The sequence below is a fragment of the Chionomys nivalis genome, chromosome 19 (genome assembly GCF_950005125.1).
Source record: "Chionomys nivalis chromosome 19, mChiNiv1.1, whole genome shotgun sequence".
In the NCBI taxonomy this organism is placed as follows: Eukaryota; Metazoa; Chordata; class Mammalia; order Rodentia; family Cricetidae; genus Chionomys; species Chionomys nivalis.
Genome location: NC_080104.1, coordinates 55,175,455 through 55,196,143, shown reverse-complemented (window position 1 = coordinate 55,196,143; position 20,689 = coordinate 55,175,455). Strand labels below are relative to the sequence as shown.

Sequence of the window (20,689 nt, the reverse complement as noted above, 5' to 3'; positions counted from 1 at the left end):
AAGGGTAAGACCGTAGCTGTGGGAATATTTTCCTTCTGCAGAAGCAGAGGATAAATCCCCACAATCAGCACCCAGTTTATTTCAGTACTTAGTTCCACTCAGTGTTTTAAGACTTTGAAATCCATAGTTTTTGTTTTTGTTTTAAAAAAACAGGATTCAAAAGTTGTCTATTACTATAAAATTTCAAACCATTGGCTTTTGAATGAAAAATATTTCACAAATGCTGCTCACAGTTAATGTCTTCATATAATTGGAAATATTAGAAAATGTCCCAAGGAAAAAATGCTTCTAGCCCGGAACAGCTGCCCGTGTTGTGAGACTCACCGCCCCTGCCTGTTTTCCTAGGCATTGCCTAGAGCTGCCACCCCACAGGATTAGGGCATGGCCTGTTACCATGGCAGGCTCCGAAGCCAGCAATGATAATTCCTCAGGAAATAAAATGAGCTATTGTTTTTATAGGATGAATAAGAAATCAATTTCAGAGCCAGCAGTCTTTATAGCTTGCTCAGTGTAATGAAGACTGGCATACTTCATAGAATGGTGAGGCTTAGTGAATATCACTGTCCCTACATCCTCGTGGGCACTGTATCTGTGCCCTTGCGGTTGCTACTATATGTGTAGAACAAAGAGAGGCTCAAAAAAGCCCATTTAATCACCCACTTGCTCTCATCTTGAACGAATCCAGCCCTGCTGGCCTTTGTATCTTCAATTAAGTTTTAAAAGGTTGGAAGTCATAGTGCCAGTCACAAAAGCAAAACTATGGGAAGCATTGACCCAATAGCCCAGTTTAGAAATGCCAGTTGTTCTGTAGACCCTCAGCACAAACCACCTAGCTGGGAGAATGTTGGGGCACCCAAGCCTTATTCTGACCTCATTCTTTGGCCTCATTGCGGTCCTAGCTCTGGGCACCCTCCTTAAGTCCCCTAGAGCTGTCTGCTGCAGGAAAAGTTCTGCTGTGAGGCTGCCTTCCTTAGGCTAGCATCTTAGAGAGCGTAGTATCACATGATAGCAACTAGGCCTGGACAGTATGGGGACTTTGCTCGTGGTCATGCTTCTAAATAAGCTCATTGTCAGTTACTGAGCAACGTGACTGCGTGTGGTGGCAATTGCCCTTGGTGGTTTATAATATGTCTTTGAAACTAATAGAAACACCTCTAAAACAATGGAGGCTGTTAAGATAGTACATCCAGTTACACCAAAGTTATTTAAGATGGAAAGTGTGAGCTTTTGAAATACTTTAAGGGGCTACAGAGCATGTGTAATGAATTGTGCTTTTTCTAAGACTGGGATAATGCATGCCTTTTAAAATTTAGTTTTGTGTTGAAACTGCAGTATCAAGCTGCATGTTGAACTGTGACAACAATACAATTTCAGTGATTTTTCCCTCTCTCCTGCCTTTCCTAAGTGACTGCTCTCCCCCCACCCCGCCCGGACAAACATTGGTCAGCTGTGTGCAGCTTAGAAGGAGCCACCAACATAGCAGAAAGTCCCATGGGAAGGAAAGCTGTTTAGTCTTAGTGCTGACCAGGCAAATGCTGCTGGTCAAGTCTGAGAGGAGCCTTTGGCATGGTCAGACTGTGGGCCACATTAGAGCCTATTCAGGGATCAGTCCCAAGCCACCATGTAGGTAGGTGACTGGTGGGGTGAGCTGAAATTCAGAGGTGTTCCTTCACTGTATTCCCCATCCCCACCCCTGCATTGTGTGAGTAAGATCCCATGTCTGTTCCCAGTCCTTCTGCTTTCCCATTGAGTCTTTTGATTGCCCCAAGTGTGAGAGCATCTTTAGTCTGTTCCCAGTTCTGCACATATATGAAGGCTGTTGTCAGGTGTTTTGACCTGAGGCCAGCCTCTTCTGCCTTGTTTCCAGGGTTGAGATGCGAATGGGGTAGGGCTGTTGTGGCAATGAGGCTCTAGCTCAGGAGAGACACACACACTCTGAGTACTGTTGGAAAATAGCCCTGAGACTCAGAGCAACCTTCCCTGCTCAGTGTCATGGGTGATCCCAAGCTTGTGCTATGGGTTAATCTCAGCTTTAGTCTGTGCAGAGAGGTCACTTTGAGAGATGAAGATGAAGGCAAATACTGGGATGTAGGATGGAGTGGCCCTGGCCCATTTGCACACTTACCCACTCGTCCAACAAGTTCTCCTAAGGAACTTCTGCATACTGGCATCAGAGATTTGGACATTCGTAGCACAGACCTAGAACCAGGATTTTAGTAGTAAGAGTGCTGGTCCTGACTCTCAGGCATGAGGTTTGCTCTGGAATGGACCATATGAACTAGGGAAGTGGTTTCTGTGACCTGTGCCTGTTATGCTGTTTGTACAGGTAGGAAGGACATTCATTCACTAGGCTCTGATGACAGTAGAGACACTTAGTCTGTGATGTCAGCTATGAGAGGGCCTCACGTGTAGAAAGTTGCTGCTGATTCCCTCCAAACAGCACCACTTGTGGGTAGATAGCTCAGATTTTCTAGACTTGCTATGGCAGATATGGAGTGTGTCTCATTGCCTTTGTGCTGATGGCTTCGTGGCACAAGTGAGGACTTTGATGTCAGGGCAAGGGCTCCTCTCAGAGAGGATGCATTCCGTGCAGCATCCTATTTTGGTCTAGCAGCTGAAGTCCTGAATCACACTTGGAAGGTGAATTCACACTTGGACTGTTACAGAAATTGGATCCAAAATAAATCCCAGCAATTCCAATTCCCAGTGTAAATGTTAATATTGAAAATACAGTTTTAGAAACATTTTTAGTGGCTTTGCTCCATTTAGTTGTCCCAATGGGAAGGAAAACTAATTAAATATAAAGCTGAATATTCTAGATTTTATATATCCAATATAAATTACTAAAAATTTTCTGGATATAGCTTTAACTTATTATGTAGTTTAAAATTACATACTAAGTATTTTATACTCTATTTCATCATTTGTTTATAGTAAATGTTCTTCCTAGAGAGAATGGTCTGGATTTGATTTTCTTAGTTAATTCATAGATGGAAGCCTGGTTTATTACCCCATTTTGAGTCATTATGTTCCTAAATATAAGCTCCATGTTACATGTGTGTCTGAAAGATAGCCAAAAACAAGTTGAGCTGTGACTTGAATGTATTTATTTAGGAGCTGTTTTAGTTTACCTGAGATAAACAGCCAGACTGTAGGGATCTTCAGGTCACCTGGCAGGCACTACCAGGCTGTGTCTGCTGACCATGGTTAACCCTGTCCAGGATTCTATCACTGTCAGTTTCCTGACTCGCCAAGAGCAGTCACTGACCAAGGATATGAAGGTAGGCTCTGTGTTGGCCTGGCTTCTTGCTGGAATGTGTTTCGAATTGGCAGGAGTACTCACTATATGCAGGCGATACTGGCGCTCAGTCACAAGGGCCCACTCAATGTGGCCTTCACTGCCCCCATGAGGAAGATGTGTCACTGCTCAAGCCTGGTCCGAGGACCTGCAGGCCTTAGCAAGACTCAGCCCAGCTGTTCTCCAGCATTCCCACCAACAACCATCCTGTATAACTCAGGCTGTTATTGGTATCTGGTAGAGAGGGACCTGAGCAGAGAATTTATGTCCCTCAGCAAAGGAGAGTAAAAGTACCTGGAACATATTGCTTAATCTTGATTGTGTCAAACAACTGCCTTTTCCATTGATCCTTTCACCTTATAAACCCTTCCAGATAAAGGACCTCACTTTGCAACCATACACTGTCAAGGATAGACTCAGTGCAAAGGAAACAGACGTGGCTGAGGTGGTCCCCTAAGGCACCTTGGTTCTGTGAGCATAGATGTGATCAGGAATGGGAGCACCCTGGTTAGGTACCCACCTTTGTGTAGCCTGGGAAATACTTTGCTGTGTGCCGCAAACATAGAGATCAAAAGCTTTGTGGGGTTCATAGGCTGTTGTCAGGGCAGGTTGCTGCAGATGAGGCCGGCTATGTGTGAGAATCTGGGTCACCCAGAGGAAATGTTGACTCTGGGCTTTTGAGACCATCACTACCTACAGTTCCATCTTGACAACAAGCCTGTGTAGCACTTCCTGGGGAGGGAAGTCATGCATACAGATGACATGCTGAATAAAGAGGACATTGGGGCTCTAGTTCTCACCATGGTTATCTCGTACTTGCGTCAGTATGGGGCCATTTACCCTGCTGCTACCTGACATTCTTGGCAAACTCAGCTGGCATTAGCCACACAGCCCCAGTTGTGTGTGTCGTTTACTCAGTCACAGTGGCTAGTCCACAACTGGACAAATTGCTGTCTAGGTGGCACATTTCAGCAAAAATTACAAGATAGAAATAATTGGTAAAAGTACATGTTTCCTCTTTTGGTAAAGAATGGTGTGTGGCCATGTTAATGACTAGCCAATATTAGAAACAGCTAGCACCCAGGAGTTCCTTGGCCCTCCTGACACCTTATGGGTTACTTTGAAGAAATAACTGTGGCAGTCAAATGACAACGTAAAGCGTTGGGGGTCATGATTGTGGTGGTGCAGGCTAGAATGTACCTCTCTAACTAGCACAGCTATTGCCAGAAGGTGGATAGAGCTGTGAAGGGCGGAGCTCAGCCCTCCCCCGTGCCATCTTCACTGACCTATGCATCATATAGGCTGATAGGAATGGATAGGTACTGGAAGAGAGTTAAGGAGATGAAGTTGCTTCACCCATGTGGGCTTCAGCTGTGGAAGGGAGACAGTCTACAAGTGATAGACCCACCATGCCTATAACGGGAGTAGCACCTGGATGGGTTGATGATTGAAGTCTCTCTGAGCAGGTGTTTGACCTGGGCTTGTTTGGAGAGGAGGCAAGAACCCTGCAGTAATCCAGAGGAGAGCACTGCAGATCTGTGATTGGGAGAAATCACATTTAGACTTCTAAGGGAAGCCAGTGTTTCTGAAAACCCACTGTAAAAAACCATTAAGTCATTAGCGGGAGGTGCTTAAAGAGCAAAGAAAGGTAGACAGATCCAGAATGTCAGATGATGTAGCTTGTTAGAGACTGGCAGGTGGAAGCATGGTCAAGGGAGCAGGAAGATGGTGTATTCCCATATCTTGGGGCAGAAAGAGGGTGCTTATTGAGTATTCATCAAAATGGCTCCCATCCGTGCTGGAATGAACCTGGTTTGTATCCAGCTAAAACGTAAGATGCCAGCACATTCCTGGTACTGATTGTGGGTAGGGAATGATACAGCAAAATAGGTCAGGGTTGCTCAGAGGCTTCATGGCAGTTGTGAGGCAAGATGAATGCATTAAGTCAAGCTGAGGGCCTCTAGCCTGGGACAAGAGCACAGTTAACAGAGCCCAGGAGGAGATGCTCATGTGGGCTATGGTGGAGATTGCAGAGTGTGGGCCTGGGAGCCTGTGCTTCTTTCTAGTTTACAAAGAGACCACCCTGGCTACTGTGAGGTCAGAAGTAGGTGCCTGAAAAATCTGAGCTCAACTTGGAGATAACTGGTTGTGCAAGATATAGCATAAGAAGGAAAACCCTGAGTGGACTTACAGATATTCTGCCTTAAGCATGCGCTACATGTAATGCACTAACTTGCATATGTATACATGTTAGTGTTGGTGCAATTTCTACTTAAGTGAGCACTTTATTCAAGGTCCCTTGGAGAGCCCAGCCCTTGCCAGCACACTCCTTTCTCTGTGTTCTCTCCTGGACTTGCCTCTGCCAGGCTTTGTCCACTAGTAGCTGAGCACTGTACATGCAATTGGCATGTGACAGCCCCCCCCCCCCATGACTTCTCTGCTGCCTCTGTGTGAGTTTTGGATGATACTTTGTTTTTAGTGAAATAGAGGGTACTAGACCCACATCCTGCGGAGTTGCTGCTTCCTATGATTTCTATTATCTTCGTTGTTTGTCTCTATCCTCGCTAGGTGTCAGTAACCTGCACTGGGTCCTCCTAAGCTGATGCCTCTGGTAGTGTTCTCTGCTGCTGCCCTTAGGCCTTTCTTCCCTGCTCCATGAGCTACTCTTATTAACCCTCTACCTAGCATGATGAATGCTGTTCCTGGCTATCCCAATTGTAATTTCCCCACTTGCATTATACTGTAAAAGACATAATTGCTTAAATGCGGTGTCCAATTCCTTCTTTGCTGACACAACCTGCCTCCTCCCCCTTAATATGTACAGACTCTGCAGGAGCTAAACAAGCACCAGGATACACGGGTGGTTTTCTAGAAAGAAAAATACTTCCTTGAAAACAGTGTCAATTGAATAATTTTGGAAACCTTAGTGGTGTTATTTTGCTAGGTGATATCCAAAGCAAAATACCAGTCATGGCGTGCTTTGCATTTTTGGACACACTTGATTAACTTAGTGAATTTCAGTTTGTTTCTTTTAGGTGGTATGAGACATTTGTATTTCAGGAACCATTTAAATAATCAACTCTTCATTAGGTGTTTTATTTTGTTGCAGTGGCTATAAACTTATCCTAGTATTGAGCCTATGTAATGACTCAACACAAATAACAAAACTCTTATTTTAAATGTTTGGTTCGTAAATATTTAAAATAAAACTGGGACTGGAGAGATGGCTCAGAGGTTAAGACCACTGGCTGCTCTTCCAGAGGTTCTGAGTTCAATTCCCAGCAATCACATGGTGGGTCACAACCATTTGTAATAAAATCTGCTGCCCTCTTCTGGCCTGTAGGGATATGTGCAGACAGAACACTATACAGAATTAGTAAATAAATCTTTAAAAATATATATATATAACCAACAATAGTTGGGGCTAAAGAGATGGTTCAGTGGTTAAGAGCATTGCCTGCTCTTCCAAAGATCCTGAGTTCAATTCCCAGCAACCACATGGTGGCTCACAACCATCTGTAATGAGGTCTGGTGCCCTCTTCTGGCCTGCAGACATACACACAGGCAGAATATTGTGTACATAATAAATTAAAAAATTAAAAAAACAATAATAGTCATAAAGAACATGTAAAAGTACTCTTAAAATATGTGTTTTATTACCGGGCAGTGGTGACACAGGACTTTAATCCCAGCACTCGAGAGGCAGAGGTAGGCAGATTTCTGTGAGTTCGAGGCCAGCCTGGTCTACAAGAACTAGTTACAGGACAGGCTCCAAAACTACAGAGAAGTCCTGTCTCAAAAAAAAAAAAAAATCCATATTTTCTTGAGGGAAAATGGAAATTGATTAAATCCATAATAATTATTAGTGAACTTATTTATGTTCTCCACTTACCTTTTTTATGTGTCACATGCAGAGGCAAGATTCATGGTGAGTGTCTTCCTCCTCTATTACTCTCTACTGTATTTTTTTGTAAGGTCACTCACTGAACCTGAAACTCATCAATTTGGCTAGGCTAGCTTGGCAGCGAGCTCCACTCTTTCAGCAATGAAGCCAGGACACTGTCCGCTGCACCCAGCTTTTTTCGAGACAGGGTTTCTCTGTAGCTTTTGGAGCCAGTCCTGGAACTTGCTCTTGTAGACCAGGCTGGCTTCAAACTCACAGAGATCCGCCTGCCTCTGCCTCCCTAGTGCTGGGATTAAAGGCGTGCGCCACCACCGCCCGGCCTTGCACCCAGCTTTTTATGTGAGTGCTGGGGAACCAAACTTGGGACCTGACATTTGTCCAGCAGAGTGTGATCTTTACCAACAGAAGTGTTCCCTAGCCCTCCTGTTTGCCAGTTACCTTTATCTGTAAATTTTTTTAGTATACTTAGAAATAACATTTTCACTAGCTCAGTAGAAAAGATTCAGGTTCTGGTTCATTTTTGATATAAGCAAGTCATGTAGTCATGGTCTTTCTCTTGTAGTCTAGAATATCTCTGTTAAAGGGAGAGAGTAGGAAGGTCTGCAGCCTCACCACCATGAGGAGATGAGGGCTGCCTGGAAGGTCGATTGATGTTAATGTAAGCCTTTGCTCTCTTGTTTTGTAACAGAAGAGTCTAAAAAGATACATAACAAGAATCACTTATTCCCACCTAATTTAAAAATAAAATATTGCCAATTTAATCACAGTATTGTTTGGTAAATGAGAAAGGACAGATAAATGGCCCATGTGTCAACAGAAAGCTCATGTGGACGTCCCTGGCTAAAGCAGCATCTTTGCCAAGCATTGTTTCTGAGTGTGTTATGTTCTCATGCTTGGCTTTTCATTCCATCACTCGGTCTCTGAGCTGAGGCCCTTCAGGTGTGGGAGCTCTTGTGTCCAGCCTGGAATGCTCCCCACAGGTTGCTGCTTTAGTTTTGAGCTGCATGGTTATTCTAAACTTCTCTTTTTCTACACTGCTATTAGAGTCAGTTTGACTAGTGGTGCTAAAGAAGCAAAGTCAGAATGGTTATATTCAGGTCTCTGCTCTTTTGTTGTGCAGTCAGAAGTCTTCGCACTTGTTGCCTCACAGCTTTAGCTTACCCTTCCTGCCCTTGGAGGCATCTTGAAGCATGAAGTAGTTATTTTGAATGTTGCTATCAAATAAAGCCCATCCCTGGAATTTTCTTCCTTTAGGATTTTTGATGTGGTTTTAATTCTTGTTCATAGTTCAGGCCACAAGAGCTTCTTTTCAGGCTTTAAGAAACAGTCACTTGAAATGCTGTAAAGCTCTTGGCGTCTCACTCTGCTTTGTTTTATAACCTTTGGTGCGAGGGTTGGCATTTGTAGGTGCTGGCTTCTGCTCTGCAGGGATTTCTAGCTCTTGTTCTTACCACACAGGTCCCCCACCCGCCACCAAGCTTAGCACAATTATTTTCTACTGTGAGACATTTTCCACAGAATTCTGTCCTTTACAGAATTTCAGTGAGAGCAGGACAATCAGGCAGACTGGGCAAGCCAGGTGGTCCTCACCAGGCTGTGCTCTCCTGTGCCTTAGCATCCAGCACTGCAGCAGACATTTAAGTAAAGCCAACTCCCACCCACATTGACTATTGGTTAATTATATAAAAAGTGAAATTAGACTAATTGTGTGCCTTTTGCCCATCTTTGAATTAAACTCTCCTGTGAGATAATGTAGATCCCTGTGCAGTATGAGAACCAGTGCTAATGAGGATGAAGGCCTTTGTTTCTCTGGGATAAAGGCCCCACAGTGCATTGCTGGGTCGTGTGAAAGTTTCATGTTTAGTTATTGTTCTCCTGGCTCCTTTATATTTCTTTCCATCTTGTGCTTTTTCCATCCCTGCGCCTGCCAGCAGGCACAGGTGTAGTTGCTCTAGTCCTCTTGGCACCTGAGTTGAGGTGTTTGTGTGAGATGTTCTCTTCATTGTGTAGCAGTGTTTAGTTCTCTTAAGCTACATTTTCCTCATGGCCAGGCACGGTGGACATGTTTTTCTGTGCTTGATTTCCACCCGTGTGCCCTTTGTGGCAAATGGTTTCTTTCTGACTTTTTCCAGTTTTCTTATTGGATATTTGTTTTTACTGTTGATCTTCTTGTCTACCCTCCTTGCTGGATATGTGGTTTTCAGTTGATTCCTCCTAATGTGTACTTAAGCCTGGCCTATAAGAGCAGGGTTATTTCTAAAGTCCGGTTTATCAACTTTCCCTTTCCTGGCTTGCACTTACACTGTCAGGTCTGACAGTTCTGCCAGGCCCTGGATTCCAAGCAATTTCTCTTAAGGTTTTCCTGCAAGTTTCATGGTTCTCTTTTGTATTTAAGTCCCTGACCCATTTTGAGATCATGTTTGTATGCAGTATGGGGCTGTGCCAAGATTCTGCTAAGCCTTCACCTCTCCTGGCTCCCTTCTGTGTTGAAGGCTGTCCTGATTCTGCTGGCCACTCTTGCACCTTTGTCCAGGCTGCTAGACTCATCTGTGAGGATCTGTTCTGAGCTCTGCTCTATCCTGTGCTCTGCTGTCTGTCCCTTGCTGACTCTGACCTAGCTATCTGGCTGTGCCTCTACCCAGAGGGCTGAAATTGCAGTGCCTCCCTCCTTTTCCTTTTTTCCTAGGGGTGAAGTCTGTGTTAATTTCTTTTCCTGACCACTCCACCTGTCTGTCATCTCTATGTTGACATCTGTGGACTGTTCTCACTGTTGGTGCCCTCTGGATTCTCTGACTTCAATTCTTTTTAAAGTGCACTGGTGTTTGACCTGCCAGATCCCCTGGAATTGGAGTTACAGACAGTTGTGAGCTGCTATGTAGGTGCTGGGAACTGAACCCAGGTCCTCTGGAAGAGCAGCCAGTGCTCTTAGCCACTGAGCTATCTCTCCAGCCCCCCTCCTGATTCTCTGGGTGATAGGCGTTTTGTTTTGTTTTGTTTGTTTGTTTTAATTGCAGTCTGTTCATGTGATGTCATGAGACTCAGGGTCTTCCAGTTCACTTAAGCCCTACTCTTTCACACTCTGTAAGTGGAAGGGGAACAGTGCCTTACTGCAAGTGGTAGGGTGAAGGGGGCAAGTCCAGAACTCTGCTGGGACTCACTGCTGCTTCCCACCTAAGAAAATCTTTTAGTAACAACAGGGTTACTATTGTGATAAAACACCATGACCTAAAGCAACATGGGAGGAAAGGATTTACTTCACTCCCAGTTCCATGTAAGGTAGCAATGGGTGGCCTTTTCCTGCCAGGTGGCTAACAGAGTTGTTTCAGCCTAGTGGGGGTGAACCTTGTGACTCCCCTCTTGGGCTTGTCTCATTCCACCCCTGCCTAGAACTTCAGGCTCCTACTTAGAGCCCTTCATGGATGGAGTCAGGCTGGGCTCTTTTGTGAGCTTTGCTGTAGTAGATAGTGTTGTTGGTGAGTTTTCCCTCTCACCAGAAACAGTTGCTTTTGTCAGGGTTTGTTTTCTTGTTTGATTGGTTGGTTTTGTTCGCTTTGTTTGGATCTGTGCCCTTTGGTTTTTGCAATTTCCAATTTCTTCCTCTCCAAGTCAGTTTAATGAGGTTTAAGGAAATTTCAGAGCTTCTGGGTACCACCTTGGCTTCTAGGACACAGCATGACTACCCTGATCTGGTTGTCTTACTTATTTTATTCTAAAACCTGGGGTTCTCAGCTGTTTATCACAGAACAGGAAGAAAAGATAAAGTTTATTTTCTCCATCTTCTACACACTGAATTTTGAGCATATTTCAATTATCCTTTCTTGTCCCCTCCTATTCCCACTGATGCCCATCCTCTTCCTAACTAGCTCTGTTTTTACTACTTTTTTTTTTTTGGTGTGTGACTCAAAGAGTTTCATTTGGATTGTTTCCAGGACCATAGATGAGTTTGTTTACAGGACATGAATCCCTTCCCAGTGGCTATACCACTAAAGAAAACGTCTCTCTCTCCACCACTAGCTATTAACTGCCTGTAAATCCTTTGGGAGGGGGGCTCATGAGCCCCTCCCTGTCCTGTCTTGTGCAGGTAATCACAACTGCTGTGAGTTCAAGAGTGTAACAACCACATGATAGCCGACGCCAGCTTTCCACTCCATTCCATACCTGACTCCAACTCTTACCCCCGTTCAGTGTTGTTCCCTGAGCCTTGTGTGCATGCACATGCACACTTGTGCATGAGCACGTGTATGTACTTGTGTTCGTGTGTGTGTGTGCACGCACACATGCATTCGTGTGTGTGTGTGTGTGTGTGTGTGTGTGTGTGTAGGGAGGGAGTGATGTAGGTGTCCTACCCATGACTAAGCAGTCCACAGTTATTTATTCTTGGTACAGAATACTTTGAACAGTCATTGATCTCTGCAGTTACTCATCAGTGCTGAAAGAAGCCTCTGTGCCCTCTGCCTGTCTTATGCCTCCTCTGAGCGAACAAGAACTTTCTGTTAAGTTTCCTTTTTACCACATAGTCTGGGTTTCTCAGAGGAATCTGTTCTCTGTCCTGTTTAACTTACCTCCACTTATTTTCTGTCTCTGCAGTATTACGGTCTAACCTCTGGCCAAAACTTGTCTGAATGAACAACTACATCCCTGTTTCCTGAGCTTACCCCTTCCTTTCCAAAGGTACCTGCCCTGCTACAGTGTTCCCACACTTGATACATCACCAAACCCCCACTTTCTCCTAAAACTTTCCACTGTGATTTGGGCTGGTGAGATGGCTCAGTAGGCAAAGGTGCTTGCTGTACAAGCCTGATGACCTCAGTTCATTTCTGGAATCCACATAAAGGTGTAAGGAGAGAATCAACTTTACAAAGTTATTCTCTGACTTCCACACACACACTCAAAAATAAAATTTTGCATAGTGAGGACTGAGTCATACAATGCAGAATCGTATAAAATATACACCATTGTGTTGTCCCCTGAATGCTTGTCCCCTTCATGTCCATCCCCTACAGAGTCACCAGCCCAGTGACTCTCTGTTTCTTTCCAAACTGCACCGAACTATTTTGAAATAAGTCCTAGACATCATCATTTCATCTGTAAATACTTCAGTGTGTGCCTCTAACAGATAACTACTGTTTCCACACCCATAACTATTAGCAAAAGTTCCTTAACATAGCCAGCTGTCTGTACAGTGCTAACGTTTGGATTCCTCAATTGCAAAATCTATCTGATTGATTTTCGTTTCCTATGGTACCCAGCATTGCTTTAAACATGATAGATACTCAAATTATATCTTAATGAATTAATATAAAGTGACAATGCTTTTATAGCACCCTAAAAAGTTTTCAAGATTTATTTTATTTTTATTTTATATGTGTGGGTGTTTTGCCTGCATGTATGTATGTCTGCGCACCATGTGAATGTAGTACCTGTGGAGACCACTGAGTACCAGTATCATATCTCCTGGGACTGGAGTTACAGTCAGTTGTGAGCTTCCATGTGGGTGCAGGGAATCAAACTTGGGCCCTCTGAAGATCATCCAGTGCTTGTAACCCTTGAGCCATCTTGAACCCCTTGAAAACCTTGACTGAAGGATTCTGTGTAGAAACTCCATCATGCAGTGCTATGTGAGGTGTATGTACTACCTAGCATATTTAATTACCATTTCCCTAAAAGCAAGGAATTTACTTTATTGATATTAATAAAACAAACTCTGTTTACAAAGGAATTTGGTTTCAAAATTTGCAAATCCTTTTTCTCTTAATTGTAATTTATCAGAAATATTTGGGAAGATGAAAACCTTGAACTGGTCAGTGATTTGGCAGTTGTAATTTTTCTTTAGATCCTTTCTTGGTTTCTCCTGCTAATGAAATAATTGTGTGTGGCAAAGGAATTGTGTTAGACTAAATTGCATTAGATTTCAGTTACTATATACATTTTGCTCTCCTGTGACATGCTGTTGGGATGAATGGAAGTGTGGGTAAACTACTTGAGGTGTCTTGTATGTGACATCACTATCACCATTCATAGACCTACTGGGGCAGAGGTGATGAACATCTGGAGCTTGTTGTGAGTCTGCGATCAGCTATGACATAGCTGTTGACAGCAGGCACTTATGGGGGAGACTTACCCCTTGTCCCTGGTCTAGAATCCTTAGTGGCCTATTACTCCCTGGAGTAGAGCATAAGGTTCCTCTGTGGCAACCCCTTTCTTACCTCCACTGTCCTTCCATATAAGGCACCTAAGTCAGGTGTCCTGGAGCATGAAGAGAGGAGATGAAAGAGACTGAGAATATATTTCTTCCTGAAGGAAAAGCCCAATACTTTTTATGATCTATGTTGTTGTTGTTTTTTTAATTACAGGCATGTGGTGATCAGTACACACAGAGGCCATACCTCATTTTGCCAGGATCACATACTAAACAGTTTTTCTTGCTGTCTTTCAGACAGAAGTGGTCTCCGCCAGTCAAGAAACCCTCAAAAGCATTTTACCATGGATATAGAGGATGAAGAGAATATGAGTAAGATCTAGGCCTATTACATAGTGCCCAAGTAGTTCATGTCCCATTAAAATATTAGTGCGTTTGTAAATTTGATCAATAAGACTAGTTTGGTGGTTCCCAAGATGTGGGCTGTTGGCAGTGGTGGGTTTTTATATCACAGGCATAAATATTTACTGTGGACATTTTTCTTACAGCCACCTATGTAGTGTTTTCATTCCTCATTATCACCATGGGACCATCATTTTTATTCCCGAAATGTGACTCTAGGTGCCTGGCTCATAATGCTGTGTGGCTTCATGTGAAGTTGTGGTTTTTAAAATAAAGCTCTGAACTTTCACCAGTATAAACTCAAGGAAACCTTTTTGATTGACTCAGATTCCTGGTCACTGGATAACAGTTCAAAAAGCTCCCTTCAGACACAGTCGCTGCTCCTGCATTGGAGGGAAGGGTGTCCACATGATCTTAGTCTGTGAAGACTGGAACGCGATTGGTGCTAGTGTGAACCAAACCCTCACTGGGTCTCTTTTCTGCTCTCCACATCGTCTTCCACAGGGCTGCAGGGATGGGGCCTCAGGCACACCGACGTTTCCTCCCTTGGCGTTGTTCTCTGTGAGTCGCCAGTCACTTCTGCCCACCCTCAGTCCCAGAGAGGAGCAGGTCTAAAAGGGAAGTTGCTTTGAAGAGGGCACTTTTCCAGCTAAGATGCTCTGTCTGTCTGAAGGAAGAACACGCAGCTTTTCCTGGGGGTGGTATACTGGTGAGAACAGGCTCAGCACGCTCTCTGTGACTCAGCCCAGTGGCAGGGACTGTTGCTCTGCAATTCTTGGACACCCAGAGCCTCACAGCACTGCGTGAGACAGGCGAGTCTGTACTGCTGTGCTGGATCTGGTGTGGACTGTGCAGCAGACACCCTCTATCCCGAGAATCACCACTGGCTGGCATGAAGCAGCTGCCCAGTGCCATTTCGAATAGTGTAGCTGGCATGCTTTTGCCTCAGCTGACGTGAACACTGCTTACAGCTCACTGGTTGTTTCTCCTCAGGTCTGCTCTTGAGATGTTTTAAGCTGTGGTTTTGCTGGCAGATCCACCCACCACTCTCAGTGTTGCCAGGTCTAAAACTACATTTCAGACAGTATTGCCAGTGCTGTGCCAGTCCAGTAACCCTCCCCTGGGGAATATGTGAAGGTGTCCCCCGAGCTACCTGTTGGCTGGGGACTGTGGGTTGTGTCTCCAGCTGTGACCATCACCGTTGAGCCTTGGGTAATTTAACTAAGGAGGGTTCCTCCCAAATAATATTCCTATAAAAATAAACTCTCGGGTCTAGTGCAAACTTGAAATGTCAGTCATATATCTCTTGCGGTTTTAAAAGCAGTTAAAGTTCTACTGTGATTCACTTCACATTCTAAATGCAACAGTGTGGTATGCAGAGAGAGTGCCTGCTTCAGCAGAGAGTGGGCTCTGTCTCTAATTGGAGTATTTTATTTTTGTTTGTTCAGGAGCATTTTTTGATAACATGTGATGGGTACCTTTTCTTCTGAAGTGAGTAAGAGTTGAGAATGATTTCAGCTGTCACAGAAAGTGTATTTTTTTTCGCATAATCTATACTGTTACCTTAGTTCTGAGGGCATTTGGCTGTTTGTCACCATTAATGTTTGGCTAAATGCTTGCCGGAGTGCCTTGATGTTTGTTTCTATGCTGGTCATACTGTTTACTGATGAACTCGAGCTGTGAGCAGAATGTAGTATGTGATGTTCTCCCCGTTTATTAATCTCTGTCCGTCTCTGCTCTGCCTTTTCACCTTTTGTTCCCTGAGTACCGAAAGGAGTAACCTACCGGTCTTTTGCTGGAGGATGTTATAAATGAAAATTTAGTGCTCATTCCATTAGCTTTGTCAGCTGGGAGAAGTGGTGTGTGTGTCAGGAGTATTCTGGGGAAGAGGTGTCTATTGAGAGACCCCTTCTTCCACCTCACACATGAGATTTTCCATGGACTGAGTTTATCTGGGTCATCTTTGCTGTCTCAGCTGAATGATGATGGCCTGGGGCATCTGTGATCCTTAACTCCAGAGACTGACGGCTACAGCCAGGACGTTCCTCACATTAACCCTGCCCACAGGCTCACTGAGGAACATTTTCAGTGTTTTCAGATTGTTTGACATAAAGAAAATCTGTTGGTGTATTGCATAGTGGAAACAGACCCTGGAGCCACCATATTTAGGAATATGTTCATCCATTAAGATTTACTTTGGATTTTTGGAGCTAGTGGTTGGAGATCTCAGTAAACACTCCACAGCCCTATTGCACAGGCACACTGCACAAGACAGCAAAACCAAGTGATAAAAGAGAAATTATTGTTACTTTTTAAAGAAAGCTTAATAAACTTAAAGGGAGGACTGAACACTCCCCACTTTGAAAGAATAGTTTTTCTTTTTGCTTGATGGGAAGATGAGACAAGGTCATGGCTGTGTGCAGCCAGTTTTTCCTCTGACTTTCAACTCCCCTCTGAGTCGTAGAATTACAGGTATGCACAATCATGCCTGACATTTATTTCCCATTTAAATATCAAAATCATCTTTTATTTTGCCACGTAAAGTACATTTGAAACGTAAAATCACCAAGTTATTCTGGAAACCTACCAACTGTCTTTAGAAAGGCAGGGTTGTGGCATGTTGTAAAATTAGGATCACACCTTACCTGCTGCTCCAGTTCTGTATCTCATTCTTATATAGTTTCCTAGATAAAATTTATTAAAGATTCTGGAGCAAATAGCACTGATATATAATGAAAAAAACTTAAATGTATACATTATTTTTCAAAAATAAATCTATAAAGTCATAATACTTTTATTATATAACCAGTTTTCTATGATTGATTCATAAACTAAACCAAATAATCAGATGTTTGTTAGGTATTTGGAGCCTCAAGAGCCAAATAAGTTGTGAAGACACATTTCTAAGTGGCACCTCCTCTGCGGAGAAGTGCTGGGATTTAAACATTGCTGTCAATTAAGGTCAGTATTCTTGCAAAAGAAGACAATGCTGAGATAAATGCCTGTGACTGATGGATTCAGAGGCCACTTCATTAGCCTTAGTGTGAGTCTTTGTGGATTAACTTAACATCTAACATTGGTAAGTTAGAAAGATTTAGGATATCTTTGGTAGAGAAAATAATTTAAACATTTTATCTTCTAATGCAGAAGAAATTGATAAATGAACTAGAAGAGAGAATAGGTGTTAGTTTAAAAAACAAACAAAAAACCCCAAAACCTCAAAGTGCATTTCAGCCCCAAACAGCTATGTCTTCGGTCAGTGTGTAGTTCTTCACAATTGCACTAAGGAAGGAAATATACACACACACATCACTTACCCAGCTACAAAGAGATAAAGGAATCTATAAATTTTGCATTTACAAGATCCTGCAACGAAGGCGTTGTAAGTTACTCTTTCTGGGCACCACAGGTTCCAGCAGCACTGATGTTAAGGAAAACCGCAATCTGGACAACATGCCCCCCAAGGACAGCAGCACACCTGGGCCTGGCGAGGCTATTCCGCTCTCCAACGGGGGTGGTGGTAGCACCAGCAGGAAGCGGCCCCTAGAGGAGGGCAGCAATGGCCACTCCAAGTACCGCCTGAAGAAGCGAAGGAAAACACCAGGGCCGGTTCTGCCCAAGAATGCCCTGATGCAGCTGAACGAGATCAAACCTGGCTTACAGTACATGCTGCTATCCCAGACAGGACCCGTGCATGCGCCTCTGTTTGTCATGTCTGTGGAAGTGAACGGGCAAGTCTTTGAGGGCTCTGGCCCTACAAAGAAAAAGGCAAAACTCCATGCCGCTGAGAAGGCCCTGAGGTCTTTTGTCCAGTTTCCCAATGCCTCTGAGGCCCACCTGGCCATGGGAAGGACCCTCTCTGTGAACACAGACTTCACATCTGACCAGGCCGACTTCCCTGACACACTCTTTAATGGCTTCGAGACTCCAGACAAGTCAGAGCCACCCTTCTATGTAGGCTCCAATGGAGATGACTCCTTCAGCTCAAGTGGAGATGCTAGCCTGTCAGCCTCCCCAGTGCCTGCCAGCCTCACCCAGCCTCCTCTGCCCATCCCACCACCATTCCCACCCCCAAGTGGGAAGAATCCTGTGATGATCTTGAATGAGCTGCGTCCAGGGCTGAAGTATGACTTCCTCTCTGAGAGCGGGGAGAGCCATGCCAAGAGCTTTGTCATGTCCGTGGTGGTAGATGGCCAGTTCTTTGAGGGCTCAGGGAGAAACAAGAAGCTTGCCAAGGCCCGGGCTGCACAGTCTGCCTTGGCTACTGTCTTCAATTTACACTTGGACCAAACACCATCTCGCCAGCCTGTTCTCAGCGAGGGTCTTCAGTTGCATTTGCCACAGGTGAGGAAAAATGAGTGCTTGCAAATGAGTGGCCGTTTCCCTTGATGACATTTTAAGCAGCCTTCAATCTTCACTATTACTTTGATTCCAATGTTACTAAGCACTTAGCAGGAACAGTTGTTGGTAAGTCTGACTATGGAGTGACTTTGTCTCAGTTCACATGGTCACTTGGTCATTGAGAATCTGATTTAATCTCCTCTGATTTATGCTCACTAGAGTCATGACAGTGCAGAGCAGGGATACCTCAGGAATCGCACCAGGACAGCCACAATTGCCTTTCCATTTAATTTTGCCCTAAAGGGACCCTCACTCCCTAGCCGGGAGCCCAGACTCTGGAATTTTGTCCTTTGTTCAGTGGGGCATCCCCTGAGACATTTCACAGAGAAATCGTGCCCAGAATAAGGGCTGCTGGCCAGTTTGCAGCTGAAGGCCCCTATTGAGGTCAGGGTGATGGGACACTAGCCCCAGAGCAGTAGAGAACATATTGGCAGGACAAGATGTGTGGCAAGGAGCTCTTTCATAAACACTCTAGAAAGTGCCAGTTGCTAGGATTTTCTGTGTGCCAAATTTCCTCTGTGGCATCTGTGTGGGCTTCTCCCTGCTCCAGTTGGACATGGACAGCTACTCAAGTTTGTGCCCCTCACAGAAAACTCACCATGAGGAAAGGAAATGTTGGAGTAGCTCAGGGTGGGTCTCTGAAGGAGGAAGAAGGGAAAAGGACCTTCAGTCCTCATCAAATCCTAGATCATTGACTGTGTCTGGGTTCTTGGAATCCCAGATTTCACTGATCTGTTTTTCAGTGTTCTATCTTAATTCTTTTTTGTCAAAGTGCTCTTTAGTGTGGAAGCAATTGACCAGAATTAGTGAATTAACAAGTTAGCAAATGCGGTGAATAGGAAGGTTTGTGTTCTCCTGGGAGTCAGGTGTGGCCCTTTCTCTCTGGCCTGTGATACAGCTAGAGCTGAGGTGACCATAGTCCTTGCTGGTTTTTGTTTTGTTTTTTTAAAGAAAGGGTCTCATTATATAGGCCTGTCTGGTCTGGAACTTGCTATGTAGATTAGGCTAGCCTTGAACTCACCAAGATCCGCCTGCATCTGTCTCCCAGGTTCTGGGGTTTAAACCCAAATATTGGTTTTAAAAAAAGACTTGTTCTGCTTTGCCTAAAGCAACCAAGTACAGCTTAGTCTAGAGGAACGAATTTGGTGTTTTACTGACTTTCTGTGATGTGTACTTATTTCCCAATTGGTCCTTTATTAACATCCCTTCAAGAATAAAATAACCAAGTAGTCTATTGGTTATTTTACAAACTAATGGTACTAGATCCCAAGTGACTTTTATTTCCAGACTTGGATTTATTAAAATCTGTTGGCCTGAGTTTAACATTCCATCTGATGTGGCTTGTCTCCCTTTAATGTTGACAGTGGTAGCCAAACCACTGAAACTCTTTCAGATGCCATGGATCCCACAGAGGGAAAGCACATAGATGGTCTGAGGACAGGTGGCCTCAGCCCTGCTTTTTGTTGTTGTCATTTGTTTGTTTGTTTTGAGACAGGTCTCTCTATGTTACCCTGGTGGTCTTGAACTCTCTATATAGAGCAGGCTGACCTCAAACTTAGAGATCTGCCTGTCTCTGGGAGTACTAAGATTAAAGGCATGTACTCCACCACACCCTGCTAGCCCTGTCTTCTTGAGTGGCTGCCTCAGTGGCTTTGTGTGGAAAGGACTGAGCTCCTGACCTGGGGAGGAAAATGGCATTTTTCAGGATCTAGTCATGTTGAGGTAGGCTGGTCTGGTCCTTGCCTCTTAATGCTGCTTCCTTCTGGGTCCTAAGATGTCAAACACTAATTTCTAGACCTCTAATTTAGAGCCACTTAGAGTCTGAGAACAACAGAGCTGTATTGTCACATCTTTGCTCAGTGGCACAACCAGAACTGCCCCTTTTAAAGCCCCAGGGTAGCTCAGAAATTTATGAAACACAGAGGATGAAGACAGTAAAGTCTTTTCAGAGTGGACTTCCAGGACCAATCTCAGTGGTTATATGCAGGGGTCCAGGGTGGGGAGACTCAGGACCTGCATTCCAGGATAGATGTAAATTCTTGCTTTTTCCCTAAAATATCTCTTAAAGGGCTTGGACCAAGCATCCCCGGCCTGAGGTCTATCTGCCTTTCTGATATTCCAGGCTGGGGTGGGGATATAAAGTCAGACAGTGTTGGCCATACCACAACCGTGGCTCTGCTATCGCAGGCTTGCCAGTGTGGTGTTGTCAAGAATCAACTGTAAAGCAGGTCCTCACCCTTATGTGTGTTGTTGAAGGTGAGTGGTTGGGGTATAGGATCTTTTCTTTGTTTTTTCTGTTTTGTTGTTTTTGTTTTGTTTGTTTGTTTTTTGAGGCAGGGTCTCCCTATGCAGCTCTGACTGTCCTGGAACTCACTATAGAGACCAAGCTGTCCTGAACTTGCAAGGATCAACTTGCCTTTGCCTCCCAAGTACTGGATTAAAGGAGTAGGCTGCTGTGCCCAACTACATTTAGGATCTTTACACTTTTGTTAAGTACAGCCCCAGCCACAAAGACTGAGGTCCATAAGGCCTTTTCAGAGAGTCA

The 20,689-nt window shown here is 44.3% G+C and overlaps 1 protein-coding gene across 9 annotated transcripts in view; it reads left to right on the top strand.

The window, feature by feature from the left end:
- Nucleotides 1–20,689, top strand: part of Adarb1 (adenosine deaminase RNA specific B1) — a 125,637-nt gene that overhangs the window by 70,763 nt on the left and 34,185 nt on the right. For 5 of the 9 annotated variants that reach the window (XM_057794395.1, XM_057794393.1, XM_057794394.1 and 2 more), the window contains 2 exons: nucleotides 13,639–13,713; nucleotides 17,153–18,087. In XM_057794395.1, coding sequence (XP_057650378.1) covers nucleotides 13,686–13,713; nucleotides 17,153–18,087 — 963 coding nt within the window. In that variant the 5' untranslated portion in view covers nucleotides 13,639–13,685. Of the gene's footprint in view, nucleotides 1–13,638; nucleotides 13,714–14,070; nucleotides 15,235–17,110; nucleotides 18,088–20,689 lie in introns of those variants that run through there. The other 4 variants (XM_057794397.1, XM_057794396.1, XM_057794398.1 and 1 more) reach the window with 4 other exon arrangements.